General features: G+C 34.9%; 1 protein-coding gene and 1 pseudogene across 1 annotated transcript; one reads left to right on the plus strand and one right to left on the minus strand.

Moving 5' to 3' along the window:
* Nucleotides 1-317: 317 nt before the first annotated feature.
* Nucleotides 318-10384, minus strand: LOC113716351 (threonine--tRNA ligase, mitochondrial 1). Its single transcript, XM_027240648.2, is given in 20 exon segments — nucleotides 318-815; nucleotides 1737-1808; nucleotides 2073-2144; nucleotides 2374-2595; nucleotides 2804-2896; nucleotides 3803-3895; nucleotides 4290-4376; nucleotides 4448-4480; nucleotides 4831-4925; nucleotides 5032-5116; nucleotides 5677-5763; nucleotides 5849-5945; nucleotides 6040-6128; nucleotides 7281-7370; nucleotides 7644-7772; nucleotides 7850-7924; nucleotides 9011-9100; nucleotides 9530-9589; nucleotides 9726-9963; nucleotides 10058-10384. Coding segments are annotated over 20 exon segments (2184 nt in total). The 5' UTR covers nucleotides 10339-10384; the 3' UTR covers nucleotides 318-719.
* A 4895-nt stretch (nucleotides 10385-15279) lies between these two features.
* Nucleotides 15280-16635, plus strand: LOC140016604 (UDP-glucosyltransferase 29-like; annotated as a pseudogene).
* Nucleotides 16636-17817: the final 1182 nt, after the last annotated feature.

Genomic DNA, 17817 nt, shown 5'->3' on the forward strand with positions numbered 1-17817 from the left:
GAGAATATAAGATGCTTATGCAATCATCTGTATAGAATGAAACAGCGAGCTTTTCTTTCCTTTCCCCGCCGCCGCCGACACACACACACACAAAAAAAAAAAAAAAAGAACGGAAAAAGGAAGAAAAGTAGAAGAATCGCATGCATAGTTCTGTGTACGAGGACAAGAAGGATCCAATCTGGACTTCGGCGTTAAGGTCGATCGAGTATCAGATTCATCTAATTCGATTCGAGACAAAAGTAAATTTTACAAATTGACAAGTCTTACATTCGCCTATCAAGAAAAACCAAGTCTAACATAAACAGGCCGAAGAATAATTAAAAGGTAAAAAGCAAGTTCTATTTCAACTGCATAAATTAAATGGTCTAAGCATTTTCAACTCTACCTCTCCAGTCTCCACTTCGAGGGCGCAAATTGTCGAACCCTAATCCAAATGAGATGAAAATTACAATGACCACCACACTGGACAAATTCTACATTGGAACGTGAAACAAAACCTCTGAGACTTTTTGGGCAGTAGCAGCATTAGTTCAAGACGACTGTCACATTAGACCACTTAATGTCTATATTACACAGAAATATGGAACTGATGCTCTATATTGGTGACAAAATTAATTGTGTGTAACTGATTTTGGTTACAACAAGTCCTTGATTTGCACATCAAAGCTTATAAAACCTTGTGAGATAGCCTTTCCCGTTTCTTCTAGTAATCCAAGCTCCTAACGAAAAGCTGCAACTTCATTTTTTAAGTCCGATAGGAGTTCCTCAACACTCTTGACAGAATGGCTGGCTTTGTCTCTCACTCGCACGCTAACCTGGAATAGATTCAAGACATTTCCAAGGAAATCAGAACCCTTTAGATGCTAGAATCTTGTTCTATCGTAATGCTAAATGAAAAGGCACAAGTAATCAAAGAAAGCTACAAGCATAAAAATTCTGGATACCACATAGATTATTTAGTTCCTTAAAAGCTAAGCTAATGGGTTTTCAAAATTTTTCTTCCACAATACTACTTGATAGATTATAGGAAATTCTGTAATTCATTCCGTTTACTAGATTGCAGATGCTAATAGCAAATCCCAAAATGCTTTCTTTTTTCTACATTAGGTCATCTACCTCAATGTTCCAGATAACACAAATCAACAAGTACTTTAGACAATGTCAGGATCTCGTGAACTGTTATCCAATCAAATTTGTCTTGCAGAACACAACCGGTGAATTATCAAGTTGAACTGGAATCAGTTTTTCTTTTCAGCAAATTAATAACTGGCAAAATCAGGTGAACAGAATGAATGATTTGCCTAAACAGTCCCGCTACAAAAAGGAACACAAACAAAGGGCGATATTTTGCTCCGAGGAACTTAGGTAATTAACCCAGCCATATCCTATAGATGGCTAATATTCGAAATTAAAAGAGTAACTATTTAATGAAAAACTGGGGATACTAGAAGCAGTTTCAGAAGATGGAGAAAGAAGGGTAATTCCGATGGTATGAACCAGCCATCAGAGATAACTAATAAACCCCCATCCCCCAACCAAAAATGAAAAGAACCATGTATTATGCCATATGACCAACTTTATCAACCAGGAGGCAGATGTAAATTATCAACTCATGTCAAAGCAACAACCCATAACAATACAGCAAGACATGTTTGCAAGATTTGGCAGGGAAATGCACAGACTATGCAAACATAAAGTGCTAAATTTGATTCAATATTATACAAGAAGAGTACAACCTGTCCAGTTTTGGCTTCCTCCTCTCCGACCACCAAGATGTAGTTGTATTGTGCTACTTGAGCTTCTCGTACCTAAAGGAATCCAGAATATAGTAATGTTTATATTCTAACACAGTATACACAGAAAGGTGAACATCGATCGAGCAATTTATACTTTAAATACAACTCTCCCTTCATAACCCCCCCCCCCCAAAAAAAAATCTCTTTTTTTCAGGAAGAAATTCCTTAACCTGAGGAAAGGATTGCTTCCTTGAGCATTAAATTGTTTACAAACACAATGAGAATATACGCTCAAGAATTAGGATAAGTATGCTGCTTGAGCAACTTTTGACAGACCTTTTTCTGGATTGTTCTGTCTGTTGCATCAACATCAACATAATAACCAGCATCATGAATTTGATCCCTTAGCTAAAACAAGAAAAAAATTGTTGCAGCAGTTTCAGAAGCATGGATGAAAAAACGAAAAACAATTATCTAAACATTGTATTATGATAATACACAAATGAGAAGATTTGCCATGTCATCTTCCAGATATCAAATATACTTTGACGCATCAATGCATAAAGTAAATTCCCAAGTCAAGAACAAAAGAAATGCTTTTCAATGAGCATAATGCATAAGCACATACGGTACTGACCTTCAGAGCGTAGGGTTGTGACTTTTCAGAGACAGGGCAAACAATTGCCTGACGTGGACTAAGCCAGAATGGCCATTTCCCCTTATAATGCTCCAAAAGTATAGCAAACATACGCTCCACCGAACCAAGAATAGCTCTATGTATCATAACAGGTCTCTCCCTCTTATTCTCATCTTCTGCCGTGTAAGATAAGTTGAAACGAGAAGGAAGTTGAAAATCCAGCTGAAATAACAACAATAATTTAACAAAAAATAGCAATTAATTGGTAAGTCTAACAACAGCATACTTAATTCTTAAAGAAGAAAAAATTAAAAGGAAAACATAGAATCCTAAACAATTTCAGGCATAACAGCAAGCAAAAGAAGAGACACAGAGAGAGAGAGAGAGAGAGAGAGAGAGATTACTGAAGAGAATTAAGAAACAACTTAACCTGCAATGTTGCACACTGGAATTGCCTCCTCATTGCGTCATTGACACTAATATCAATCTTCGGCCCATAAAACGCCCCATCACCTTCATTTATCTGATAAACAAAACAAGAGTTCCACGGGACCAAGAGAAGAAAATTAAAAAGCAGTACTTCTTGATACATATAAGCAGCAAGAAACAGCAAATTAAGGTAACAAGAATGAACTCGAACAGATCACTGAACGCAAGTTACTTTATACATATTGAAGGTTAAAATTAGAGAAGCCATTCAGATAAAATAAGATGTTTTGAGTGAAGAAATCAGATAAATGACTTGAGTTGTTTTGACTTTCTTTCATGTTCTTAACCAGCATTAGAAAGACCATACAGACAAAGCCTCACCAGATTTTCTAAACATATTACTGCAGATTATAGCCAGAGATTTTGAGTGTGTAAAAGCTAGGGCAGAATTTGGGTTTCGTATAGCATCGTTCTTGACAAAGGCTGAAGACTTGAAATCATCTTTAAGCATATTTTGAGAACAAATTAATGCATCAAAAATGAATGGAGTTAAGCTAAATTGAATACCATACCATGCCAGTCATAGTAAGATAAATTGTTCCCAAATTGAATGGAGTTAAGAGATTATTTCCAAATTGCATGCCAGGGTTAATTGCAGAAAATAAAAGAAGTGTTTTCAGGTATGAACCAGTCTGCAATGCATTAGAGGAAAGAAAAGGTTGTGCTAATCCCAAGCATGACAGAAGCAGACCAACCCACTAATAGGGTACTGTGAACGAACTCCACTTCAATTACGCTTGAGAATCTGACACAGATAAGCATATAAGAAATCTTCTGTAACAGCACATTGACAGGGGAAAGTAAAACTGCCCCAGAGCTCTAATTGGCTGAGCAACTGATGGTTTACCACCATATACATCTATAATTCTTTCATTACAAAAACTAATAGAAACAAGTGGAACAAACTTATGTTCATTCACAAGAAAAGATAAGGACAAACCTGCCAGGGCTTCCCAAACTCATTCAATGCTTCTTTAAGAGCAGCTTCAGCTTTTTCCCATGTTTCCAAGTCACCAAGATATTTTTCAGGCCTCTGCAATCCAAGGATTATGAAAAACAAAAAAGCATGTCAGATCTGTAAACTTAAATATATTTTTCATGCAAGAGTAACATGTCTTTTCAACCAAATCCCAGACAACATGAAGTAAGGTTTCTGTTAAGTTGTAAATCAGGAGCGGTAACGAGACTAGTGGTAGATCAAATGCGATGAAGCAGCACGCATAAAAAACAAGGCTCTACACAACAAAGTGAAGAACAGATAATGTAAACAAAAACAAGGAGGCAAAAGCTACCAACTTCTGGTGACACTAACAATGCCATTACAATACTTATTAGTGCAAAACCACCAACAAAAGGAAGGACAGCATGCACTGATGCCCTAAATATGCAAACAAAGAGCTGCATAATAAAAGACCAAATGTACATACCGTAGATAATTTCAAGTCAAAGGTGAACCCAAATATATTGTAGGCATGACTGATAAAATCCAACACACCCTTGACTTCATCTTTTATCTGTCAAAAGATGGTTATTTAACAACAGGAGTCAAAACAGTTTTTCAAAGGCTAATAAACTAGAGCCTTACCTGGGATTCACGGCAGAAAATGTGTGCATCATCCTGCCAGAAATTCAAAGTTTCAAAGTAAAACAAACCTATTAGCAATAGAACAAGAATTAATGGCAAAAGACCTCAATAATATCCATGAAACAATACTGAGCACACGACCAGACTATTATATAGTGTTGGAGACTATACATAGCTATTCGAGGCCAAGTTAGAGTAACTGTTGTATTGGGAAGAATATCGAGAAAGATGACGTTAACAAACACATCCAAACACCAGCTTTTACTACAAGTCACTTGTGTTATTAGATTATCCTCTCCTCTATGACTCAAAAGAACGGAATCAAGATGCAATCATCAACCAATGCAGATGATTTTAGACCATCACCATCATTGTCTTAATACCTGCTGAAATCTCCTCACACGAGTTAAACCAGTAAGTGCACCACTGGCCTCATTCCGATGCAGGACTCCAAAATCAGCCAGGCGAAGAGGAAGTTCTGAAAATTAAGCATAATTCTGGAATAGTAAAAATTAAAGAGCAATACTAGTGTTCTACAAATATGATAGACAAAAGAGTTGGAAAACTATATCAGAATAGCTCACCCCTGTATGAACGAACTCTATGATCAAATATCAAACAGTGCCCTGGACAATTCATTGGTTTGAGCCCAAACTGTTGTTTCTCAATCTGCAATATAACCAAGAAAACACATTCAATCATATTAAATTTCACTAAGATCATCCAAACATATTTTATGCAACCACATTCCATGGAAATAAAACCCATCTGCTGAATCATCCAAACTGGAATTTAGAAAAAAATTCAAACTCATTGTTTCATGCCACTCTTTCCTCCATGACAAATTAACATAAATCAGAACAAGAACCCAGGCTCCCCCTTTACATTCAATGCCTATTAAAAATTGGTATTAAGTACCCAAATTAAATGAACAGCACAAGAAAAAGTAGATTCATGAAGCATAGAAGTGGGAATATCAGCCTTCTCAGGGATGGGGGCAAAAAAGAAATAAAAATAAAATCTTTTGAGAAAGTGACTATTAATTTCAAGTCTCGAAATTTGAACGGACTTTAACGGATCAGGCAAAAATGTATTATGCCAACTTTCATGTTTACATGAAATTAAGTCGCACTAACTTCTAGCAAACTCCTTATTTGCAAGTGCAACTACAGAAATATCAGTCGTGCCACAACATAAAATACATAATAATGACTAAATTGATTTCTGACCTCAAATAAGAACATATTGTCCCTATAATTTGCAGCATGACCAGAAGTTTCCCATAACTGCATGTTATACATATTTGGACTCCAAACCTACAAAAAGAACACCATAAGATGTGAACTTCAATGGATAATACAACATGTTTGCAACAGTAGTAGTTCATTATACATTACCAACCTCTTCATAACCTCTCTTCCAGTATTCATTTCGTATAAATTCTAAGAGTTTGTTGCAAACTCGAGCACCACGTGGAAGGAAGAAACAACTTCCGGGACTGCAAATTATGCAAGACCAACCGAACCAGGTCTCATAGGCATTTTGACAAATTTGACCAGACAGTACGATAAATGAAAACATCACGGTCCTACCTAAGTGGGTGGAAAAAGAAAAGTTCTTGTTTTTTAGCCAATTCTCCATGGTCATACTTCTTTGCTTCTTCCAGGTCATCCTTGTATTGCTGCAAGAAAGATTATCAAGTCAAAATCCTAGCTCAAAATCTAATAGAATTCACCCTGCCAAGATCATACAAAATGCAAATCAAAGCTCTCACAGCTTATCTTAGCACTTTGCAGATATACTATCCACTGCTAAAGAAATCAATTATTGACAACGGGAAGTGGAAATCCATATATTTTCATTTACAAAGCCTGCCAAACAAAATGTTGAGGATACATCAACCAGAGAACATGCAAGATTTACAAATTAAGAAACATCTAACAAAAGGATATCTTCAACAAGTAAGAACTTTCTTACCACTGACTCTCTAAAGAAGGAAAAAATAACCATGACCCATCATATTAAGTGACAAAGAGTTGATAGCAAGAATAGAACATAAAAGCTGAAGCTTCACTCTCAGTACTCAGTTTTTCACACATCATCAGTTCCACATCCAACTTCAACTATCACGCAAGTTACTACATGATTCACAAGGTTAGATAATTTTTGATTGGGCAGCTAAGGGACAGGCGTTAACAAACTGGCAACAAACCATATTTTCTAAGCCTCATGCCTTTTGCCATAAGTTTCAAGAAGCTAATATATTTATGTAAAACTTCTCAAGCCACTCAGATGCCATTGAACGAATGCGCTTGAGGAATTCACGGAGTACAGAAATTAGCAGCTAAAAGCACAAAATTAGTGCCACTCCTGAAAAACTAGCTACCTAAATATTTTTGAGGCAGCAAGTGCCAATTGCAAGTCCAATAATCCGTTGCTATAAATATGAGCATTGCAGAATGACAAGAAAAGAGCCAAAATGGCTCAATAGATTAAATCCACATAGAAGTTTTATTTTATCTTGTCATGTCTACTGCCTAATGAAACTTAGATAGGCATGAATACAAGTACCAAATAGCTTTTGTCATACTAAGCAGAAAAACTATGAACACCTACATGTCCTAGTCGTGTTTTCTACAACTCATATGAATAACTGCTTTTACATTCAAATGGCATGTCTTGACAAGTTAAACAAAGAACCATATCTAATAATAAGAACTATGGTGGTACAAAATAGCAGGAGACAAGATAGATGCCATACTAATTACATGATGCGACAAAATGCAAAAATAAGCCTTTACTCAAAAAGGAAACTGCAAAGCATGAATCCTACCTTCAGACGCTTCTGGTCCAGAAATGATATTCCATAAACTCTTTGCAACCTTTCACGGTCTTTGTTCCCCCTCCAATACGCTCAGGAAGCCTAATTTTACAATTCATAGCAACAATATGAATAAATGTTTCACAAATGCATCTCTTTACCTACTATGGAAAAGCCACACATCCTCTGCTCGTGCAAGCCAAAAGAAAAAGTTGATGCGAAACAATGATGCAAGTTATAATGCATTAATGATTCATCCTTGTCCTAAGAAACAATCAATGAGGGCAAGAATGGAAATATAAAAACTAACTGGAAAAGCCCCTGCTTCTGCTTTGTAAATAATATAGATAAGGCCTACAGAAATCAGAACCTCACCTTTAAACAAGAGAAAGCTTTAACGAAGGATGTATTTGGTATATGTGGCCCACGACACAAATCAACCAAGGGACCACATCGGCATACGGTGATAGTTTTATCTTCAGGTAAATCATTAATGATTTCAACCTGTTTGAAACAGATAAACTACAATCAATAAAACTGACTCCCACAAACAACTAGCATTTCAAAAGATATCAAATTACCTTGAATTGGTTATCGGAAAACATCTGCAGAGCTTCATCTCTTGTAACCTCAATGCGCTCAAAAGGTTGTTTTCCCTGATATCAAAAAGGTAGTTAAGTAACACACTCAGTTCCAAGAAAGCAGCATGTCTCCCAAATCATTGGAATCATAGAAGCATAAATCATTAGTAGAAAGATGAATGCAATACATCAAAAATTGCCTGATAGTACAATAAAGTCCTCTTTACTGTTTTCACAACTTTTGAGATACCAGAAGTTGCAGACATTCCCCCTTTTCTTATCTTTTCTTGCTTCTGGTAGTAACACTAAAATATACTTTTATTTTGAAAGGTCGAAATGCATCTAAAACTTTCCCCAAAATGATATACGTTTGGAATCTTTATACATTTCCAGAGCAACGATATATTTGTAATCTTATGTAAAAATATCACTAGTAACACAATGTGCCACATTTTCCCAACTGTTACCTAAATGAATGTCCTTCCAAATCCCAGCTGACCCCAAACCATCTTGCTGAATTGGATGTTACGATATAGCAAGGAAAAATATATGACTATCTCTACAAGAAAATCAGTTGACAATCATTCATCTGAATCTCAGTTCAAGCATCATAGAATCACAAGTGCACACTGAAAACCATATGCTCAAACAAAAAATGTTGACTGGAAGGACTGCAGAGTCTTTCATATTTTTAGTACCAGGAAAGTAAGTTTGCTAAACCTATTTGAAAAGAAAGATCTAAGGATTTCAAATAGGATTCCAGGATCAACATGTTTCTATGAGGCCAAAATGATAACAAAATTATGTGAGAATGCTTATCATATCGCCTGTCCGTATAAATATATGGTACATCACAACAATATCGGCTCTCCATATTAGTATATGAAACATCACAACAATAATCCTAGCTCTACCATATCTTTGTTGTTTATTGAAAAAGTTGTATGAAAGTGAAACTGTAATAGCTATGAAATGGTTAATCAAAAGTGTTTGCCATTGTCTTAAAGCATCAGCACAAAAATCAGTAATAAAGAATCCTACAAATTGAAATAACAATAACATGTTAAAAGATGGAAAAGAAAAACAGGCACACTGTTCACAAGCACAAAATAGAACACAGATTTTACCAAGTATACAATTTTAGGTAGAAAAGAGAGATACCAATACAGCCTTCTTAGCCCCATCGTCAATCCTTTTAAAATGATCCTCATTCAATCCCAAGTCACCATAAAAAGCATCGTAATAGAAACCCTGCAAAAGCATCAACTCAGAGCATGAAAATACGATAAACATGCATTTTCTATCTAATTAACCAAAAAGGCAAAAGGGGGAACAGCTTAAATGCAAAATAGAAACAGGAGAGAACAGAAAACATTTAATGGTCAGCCTATATGAAAACGCTAATTCACCATATAGAGCAAAATCCAGTTTCTTGTGGGAATTTACGGGTCAAACAGAGAGCTAAGGTTCAACAAGTGACATATTGGAAGCTTTTGATTCCAAAGAATATTTAGTCACAAAAGCTTATCAGTGTAACGCAGAAGCACCTCCAACTTTAACATATTTAAAGAAGTTTTCAACGAGCCAACTCTGGCCATTCTAAACCTTGGATGTCAGATATTCGAGTGAATGCGTATACTACAAAGATGAAGAGCTAAAGCACCCAAATTAGTAAATTACCTCCCCTCTTGTGGTACATGGCCCAATGCACAATCTGCATCCATATGTCTGCTCTAGTGACTGAACAGGCAATAAAACACATCGAATTAACATCCACAATGCTCAATCAATATGCAGTTTTTACCAAATAAAACCAGAATGCAGCTGGGAAAACTCCAAAAAAAAAAAAAAAAAAAAAAAAAAAAGAGCACTGAACCTGGCCAAGGATGTGGGCGCTTGAATGCCAAAAGGTATCTCGCCCCTCATCGCTATCAAATGTAAACAGCTTCAGCTCACAGTCCCCCTCTAATGGCCTATGCATATCCCATAGAGCCCCGTCCACCTTAGCAATCAACGCATTAGATGCCAAGCTCTTGGAAATTTCCTTCGCCACATCAAACGGGGTAGTATTCCACTTCTTCCCCTCCTTCACTGACCCATCAGGTAACACAATCCTAACAAAACAAAACCCAAAGAAATAAATTATTCTTAAACGTAAGTCATTAATTCTTTATATTATACATAACTTAGAGGTTCAGGGTTTCGTACCTGATGGGGTCAGGGGACAGGGAGAGGCGCTGGAGTTTTTCCCGGTCTTGGATGGATTTGAAGAGGTCGATGCGTTTGTTGATAACTGTTGCGAGATAAGCTTCGTCTTTGGGGACGGAGGGGCCAGAATCATTCGAGGCTGTGCCCATTGGCAGGGGCGGCGAGTGCAATGAAGAGCAGTGGCGGAGTAGAAAGGTTCTAAAATGCAGAGCGGACGGCGGAGGAGGAAGACGGCGTAGGAGTAATGCGAAGCGCCAGCAGAGCTGGGAAGTTAAGAGCATACAGTCGTGGACGAAGGGTTTCAATTGAAGGAAAGTAGGATCAAACGTTGGAGGGTAAATGATACTAATAATACCCGGGTGAAAAATGCTATGTTTGAATTACCTGTTTTTTTACATTTTTAAAAATTTTTATTCTAGTAGTGTATATAAAAAAAATTTATTATAAAATTTTTGAAAAAAAATATTTGATATATTGTATAAATGAGATTTTTTTTTAGTTATTTTTATTTGTGTATTACTATAATATTGTATTTGAAAAATCTTTTTTTTTAAATGATCAATTCAAACAGAGACTTAAATTGATGCACATTGTGCAGATTGAGAGGATTAAGGACTATTTGAATTGTTATTTTTTGAAATTTTCATCATATATATAGTGTAGTCATTTGATATTACCGAATTCGACCCGATTTCGTATAATTCGAAATCGATATTCTAATTTCCATTCCGAATTATTAAATTCAAAATTTCGAATTCAATTCAAATTTTGGTCAGTAAATCGAAATTATTTGATTTTGCACACTCCTAGCCTAAACTTTGTTCAAAAAAGTTGCAATTTGGTGACAAAAAATATGAAATTATAAATATGTCAAACAAGAATCTGAAATTATAAAAATAAATGAAAACTAGGAGGAGGATGACCTTGTTAAAGCGTGGATTTGAAGTGGTGGGCTAGTGTAGAAGAGGAGAGTCCTTTTAACAAGCGTGGGTTCCAAGTAGTGGGCTACTAGTAGGAGGCTGTTTCGGGTTTGACTACTATAATATATTACTTGGGCTTTGATTATGATTAGGTGATTTTCTACTAACTTGAATAATAACCAATGAATTAAAGTGACCAGTTTACGTAGCAGCAAATTAATTATTTTGTAGTTCAACTTTTAAAGCCCTCCCTTTCTCTTCGTTTCTTTTGTAAAGTTTGGAGCATAGACTCGCACCCCAAAAAAATTTTTTTTATTATTATTCCTAGTTTATGAATAAGAAGAAAACATAGGATGAGTGAGTATATGCTTAGTTAGATCATTAGTTTAACCAGCTAGAGCAACTAGAGTTTTTTTTTTTTTTTTTTTTTTTTTTTTTGGCTTTAGCCAAAGCAACTAGAGTTGCTTAATCCAATTACAACTTTTTTCTAAACACGTTAAGAAAAGTGAAGAACTACTTGAAAGTTATATTTAATAACTCAATTCAGCACGTAAACTTAATAGATTCAGATCTTAATATATTCAAACCGTTTGATAAAAAAATATTAAACAACTGAATTAATTAAGTGGCACTAAATTTTTTAGACAAAATTTACTCCCAAAATTAAGTGATAAGCTATTTACTTATCACTAAATTTGATATGGACTCAAATATATTAGATTTAATACTTAATAATTCAATAAATTAATGGATTCAAAGTTCAATCTTATCAAACGCATCCTAAAAATCCATCGCTGGCCGGCTTTTCTGCAAGCTTAAGCTACTACTACTTTGTATTAAGCGTTATGGGAGAAATTTTACTAATTCAAGCAGTGGGTTCGGTGGAAGGGAAGGATAGTTTGGACAAGGTACTAGTTGGAGGCCGTGTTGGGGTTGTCTATTTATTTCAGCGGGTCATATTTGGGCTCTGGTTAATGTAATAACCACTGGCGTGGGCTACAAGGAATCACCATTTGATTTGGTGAATAAACAATTTGCACGTGTTTTTTCCCTTGTCAAAGAAGAAATCGGTAATCTTACCTAACCGGCAAATTGAGAAAAGGAAGCTGTTATAAACTAGTAAGTAGTAACCAAAAACGGGAAATACAAAAAAAAAAAAAGAAGCAGATTTGTGTAAGGGCATATTTCCCAAGTTGAAGCAAATCTAAGACTTTCCTTCAACCAATAGAACAAACTTACTTGTTTGTAAAGAAGGTTAACAAAGAATCTCAAATTATGTACGATAATTTTTAAGAAACTCAAAATTACTTGTGCCACAAGTTTTGGACGTCCGAGGAGGATGGAATGGGGTACGAGTTACTCGTCTTACTACACACAGCTTTTTCCCTTTTTTTTTGCTTAACAGTTGTCACTATTTATTCGGCAAATTAATCTAAGTTCTTCAATTTAGTATGAATTTCAAGTACTAAGAGTTTACCCTATACTTCTGCTAGTACCCAGGAAAAAAAAAACAAAAAGGTAGTTTAGCTCTTGCTAAATTGGTCGAACGTTTATAAAGGGGAAGAGGGAGGTTCAGAACGCAAAGTTGCTTCTTTATGTTCGTCAATAAACTTAAATATATCCTACCACGTAAGAGTAAAAAAAAGAAGAAGAAGAAGAAGAGGATTTTGTTCTTCAATTAGTAATTTGTGTATTTTAAATGTAAAAAGTAGAGGTTAAATAATCAGAATATCAAGTACCAGTTGCTCGCAAAGCAAAATATTCACATTTTAACTATGTTTCAACATAAAGCTCAAGATCATTGATTCAACCCAAAAAAAAAAAAAGAATGAAAGAAAGAAAGAAGCTCGAGGTGTTGTATACAACCGCTGAATTTGAATTTTGGATATACTGCCTATATTCTTTTGCATTTGCATGTTATTTGTACCTCATGTACTAAATGATTATAATTTACAAGAATAAATAAAAAAACATTAAACCGTAAAGAGAAAAAGGAGGAATATAATTGAGAGTTAAATTAGAAATTATCATTTTTTTTCCTTTTTTTAATTTTTGATTTTGTTGTGTGACATCTTAAGCGTTGCTAAACAATGGGTAACCTGGATTTCAAGAGAACCCAAAGAATTGTCCGAATCACAGCCCATGGACTATTGGTGAATTGTTTTTCTTCAGCGGAATTTCGTGGGTATTCGAAGACTCTCTTAGGTCGGGCATTGATTTGCCATTTAAAAGACTTGGGCTCGTGCAACTTAAGCTTAGTCGTCAAGAAAATATGCTAACAAAAAAGTCTCAATTTGTGGGAAATTTGTATCTTAATTTGACGTACATTAAAATCTCTATAAATTAATAATTTATTAATTTATCAAGTTTACATACAATTCAAAAAAAAAACTCATTTAATCAACTAAAATTTTATTTTATTTTATAAAAATATGAATTATTTAATCAATAAAAGGAGGCTAATAGTTTATAGAATATAAACCAATCCTAATTTTCTTGATTTGAAAGTATAATTTAATTATATTAATATACGAAACTCATATCATTTTTCTATTATCAGAAGGCAAAAAGATTTAGAAACACTAAATGATACATATCCTCTTCCATTTTATTAAATGCATACAAAGAATCAAATTAATAACATTATGTATGTAAATGACAAGCAAATCTTTTTAGAAATAACAAACACAAAATCTTCTTACATATCTCATTATTAAACTGTATCTTTCCAACAACGATTAATCAAATATATAAAGTATTATGTGAGTATGGTAGAAAGCATCCCACATACTTTCAAAAATAATTGCAACAATAGGTATTTGGAAAAAAAAACAACAATATAGTCATATTTTAGGAAAATATGATATATAATTTCAATGAAATATTAATTTATGAAACGCATGGGGCCAAAGAGTTACATAAGATTCTCAAAACAATTATTGTCATGTTATTTATTAAAATTATTAATTTAGCTCGTTAGTCCGAATCAAGACGAAAAATTATTATTTAATAGAAGTTATTAATTTATATAGATTTTATTGTAATACAAAACTAAGAAACTTTTATAGCCAAAAAATGAACTAAATTCTTAATAACAAATCAATCTCCAATATGGAAATTAGAAACAATTTGGCTGGTAGAAATTTTTGTCAAAATTGTTAAGTCTTTTATTGTTAGACCATTATTGACTCTACATTCAATGGGAAGTTGGAATCTTTACATCAAACCCGGTATCCATGCATTACATAATTAGATGTGTTGGTTAGGGTTTCAGTCATGATATCACCATCTGCAGCAAATTTACCAATTCTTCTTATGCTCATTTATGCTCTATATCCTTTACACCACCCGATTCCCCGATTAATATCTTTCCTCCTTGTTTTTTTGTATTTTGTATTAGAGTAATAAGGAATTTTTCTCATAGCATCTTGTACTAAAAGATCTGAAAATTTTTGGTTTATTAAAAATTTTCAGTATTAATCTCAAAATCTTTGATTAGTTAAATATTTCCAGTATTAATATCAGCCACCACATGCTCGAAAAGATAGTTAACCATTTTATCCAAATTTGTCTGATCTATGCGTAATAAATGGCTTCATACTCCAAACTAATGCAACTAATTAACGATCCATAGGATAATTAATTTACAAACAACTTCACTAGCCACAAGACAGTTAAAAGTACTACATACTTTTAGGGTGAAGGGGGGGTGAGGGAAGAAAGAAAATATTGCATACTTATACATCTTATGAAGAGAAATGTACAAGTGAGATTGACAATTGAACAGTTTTACCTGCATAAATTAGTTGTTTAATGGGCGTTAAAAGTATTCAACTGATCAAATTTTTTTTCATACAAGGAATGCTAGAAGGAAAAAATAATCACCTTTCCATATGTAAACAGTCACGTGAATAATTTTAAAATTTTGGTATGCATGGAAGGGAGATAAAATCGGTTATATTTTAGGAAATGAATACAAGGCTAATGCATATATTGTCTTGCATGGAAACTTGACATACTGAACGATTGCCTTAAGATTCTGATTCCCAAAATTTCATGAAATATTCTCATTCCTTTTAATTGCACAATCAACAAGGTAAGTTTCCATGGATATCACCCCGAAAACTCAATAAATAGAGCCTTCTCCTCCCCACCTTCACCACACAGAAGTTCGTCTCTTCAATCCCCAGTTAATATTCTTGTGAGAGTTTTTTGTGAGCTTTTGAGCAATTCTTGTGAGCATTTTTGTGAGGTTTTTTTTTTTTTTTTGGAGAAATTCCTGTGCGTTTTTGTTTATCATCAATGGAAAATCATGCAACTTTCAATGTTCTCATGCTCCCATGACTGGCTCATGGACATGTCTCTCCTTACTTGGAACTAGCCAAGAAACTCACCGCCAGAAACTTCAATGTTTACCTGTGCTTTTCCCCGGCTACCCTCAGTTCTGTGAGATCAAAATTGACTGAAAAGTTTCTCAGTCAATTCATCTTGTTGAACTCCATCTTCCCAAGTTGCCAGAACTTCCTGCTAAGTATCATACCACCAACGGCCTTCCACCCCATCTGATGCCCACCCTCAAGGACGCTTTTGACATGGCTAAACCAAACTTTTGCAACGTGTTGAAAAGTTTGAAGCCTGACTTGCTTATTTACGATCTTCTTCAGCCATGGGCTCCAGAGACTGCCTCAGCCTTTAATATCCCGGCTGTTGTGTTTATCAGCAGTAGCGCCACCATGACTTCTTTTGGGCTGCACTTCTTCAAGAATCCAGGTACGAAATACCCTTATGGTAACACAATCTTTTATCGCGATTATGAATCCGTTTTTGTTGAGAACTTGAAAAGGCGTGATCGTGATACATATCGCGTTGTTAATTGCATGGAGCGATCTTCTAAGATTATTCTGATCAAGGGTTTTAAGGTGATTGAAGGGAAATATTTTGACTATTTTTCTTGCTTAACTGGCAAGAAAGTTGTCCCCGTTGGCCCCCTTGTCCAGGACCCTGTACTAGACGACGAAGATTGTAGAATTATGCAATGACTAAACAAAAAAAAAAGGGTTCAACCGTTTTTATTTCTTTTGGGAGCGAGTATTTTCTCTCGAAGGAAGATATGGAAGAGATTGCCTACGGTTTAGAGTTTAGCAATGTAGATTTCATATGGGTTGTGAGGTTTCCTAAAGGAGAAAACATTGTGTTCGAAGAAACTTTGCCAAAAGGATTTTTCGAGAGGGTTCGGAAGAGGGGACTTGTTGTCAATGGATGGGCTCCACAAGCAAAAATTTTGACCCATCCTAACGTTGGTGGCTTCGTGAGTCATTGTGGTTGGAATTCTGTGATGGAGAGCATGAAATTTGGCTTCCAATCATAGCCATGCCCATGCACCTTGATCAACCTATTAATGCTCGATTGATTGAAGAAGTTGGCGCTGGGGTGGAGGTTTTGAGAGACTCGAAGGGAAAGCTTCACAGGGAAAGAATGGCAGAAACAATTAACAAAGTCACGAAGGAGGCAAGTGGAGAATCCGTAAGGAAAAAGGCGAGAGAATTGCAAGAGAAATTGGAGTTGAAAGGAGAGGAAGAGATCGATGATGTTGTGAAGGAGTTGGTTCAACTTTGTGCAACAAAGAGTAAGAGAAATGGTTTGCACTACTATAATTAGCTCTTTTTCGTGTTTAATTAGTATATTGTGATGGTTGGTTACAATGGCACAACCATCATCAAGCAGGCATATATCGTTTAGCATTTTGTGTTGTGTTTAAACTAGAGGTTTTAACATGATGGTTATAATATCAAAACCATCAAAGCTTATGGATCAGGTTTTTTTGTGGCTGGACTAGGTTTTGATATGATGGTCAAAGTGTTAGAACCATCAACTATTTAGTATTATTGTCGTGTTTTGGCGTTTTGTCTGTTCGTGAGTTTGCCGTAGATTGTTGGCATCTCAACGTACAGTACAAACGTACGTCTACTAACATATGCCATGTTAGGTGCTACGTTTTAAGTAGCTGGTAATATATATAATACCTACTTCAGTTTAGTATATTACTACTATTTCTTTGGAGTTTCACTTTTTTCTCTTTCATGCTTTTGTAGTTTTTGCCATTCGAATATCCCACTATTATAGAGGACCCATTTGATTAATAATAATAATATCCCTATGAAAATCGAAAAAATTTTAGGAGGACAAAGGATTAATATCTTTGCCTGATATGTTAATTATGATAAACCAAGAAAAGAAAAAGAATCGCCATGCTAATTAATTGACAAAGCTTCTGCACAGAAACTGACAAATTCCAACTTTATGATTCAATAAAGGCGAAATTAGTAGCATTATAACTTCTGTTGTACAGACTTTCCCTCCGGGTGTTGATACGGTCATCCAGCAAAGATTTGTTGGGATTTGGATAAAAAATGATGGGCGGGCTCTTGTTGCGGGCTCATGCCTGTGGAATTCAACCCGAAGCCTTAAGTCAAGATCATCTGCGGTTCTTTTTAGCTAGACCTTTGACCTAGACCATTTCGATCTTTACTTGACTTTTCTTTTCTTTTCTTTTTCCTTTTTTTTAATAATTGAGGTTTTCTTCTGTATATTTGACATAAATAATTTCTCTTTTTTTTCAGCAATTAAAGAATCGGCGGGGATGATTGCCAAGATGGATAATATTAATCACGCAATTATTTATTTGAAATTTTCAAATAATGATCAATCCAAAAACACTTATTGTGCTTTGACAGTAAAAAAAAAAAAAACCAAAAAAAAAATCTTATAATAATTCCTTTTTTTTTTTTTTGGTGTACATGGGCTTAAGTGCAGAGTAATTCAGCAATTCCTCCCTCCACT

This window comes from Coffea arabica, chromosome 11c (genome assembly GCF_036785885.1).
Source record: "Coffea arabica cultivar ET-39 chromosome 11c, Coffea Arabica ET-39 HiFi, whole genome shotgun sequence".
NCBI lineage: Eukaryota > Viridiplantae > Streptophyta > Magnoliopsida > Gentianales > Rubiaceae > Coffea > Coffea arabica.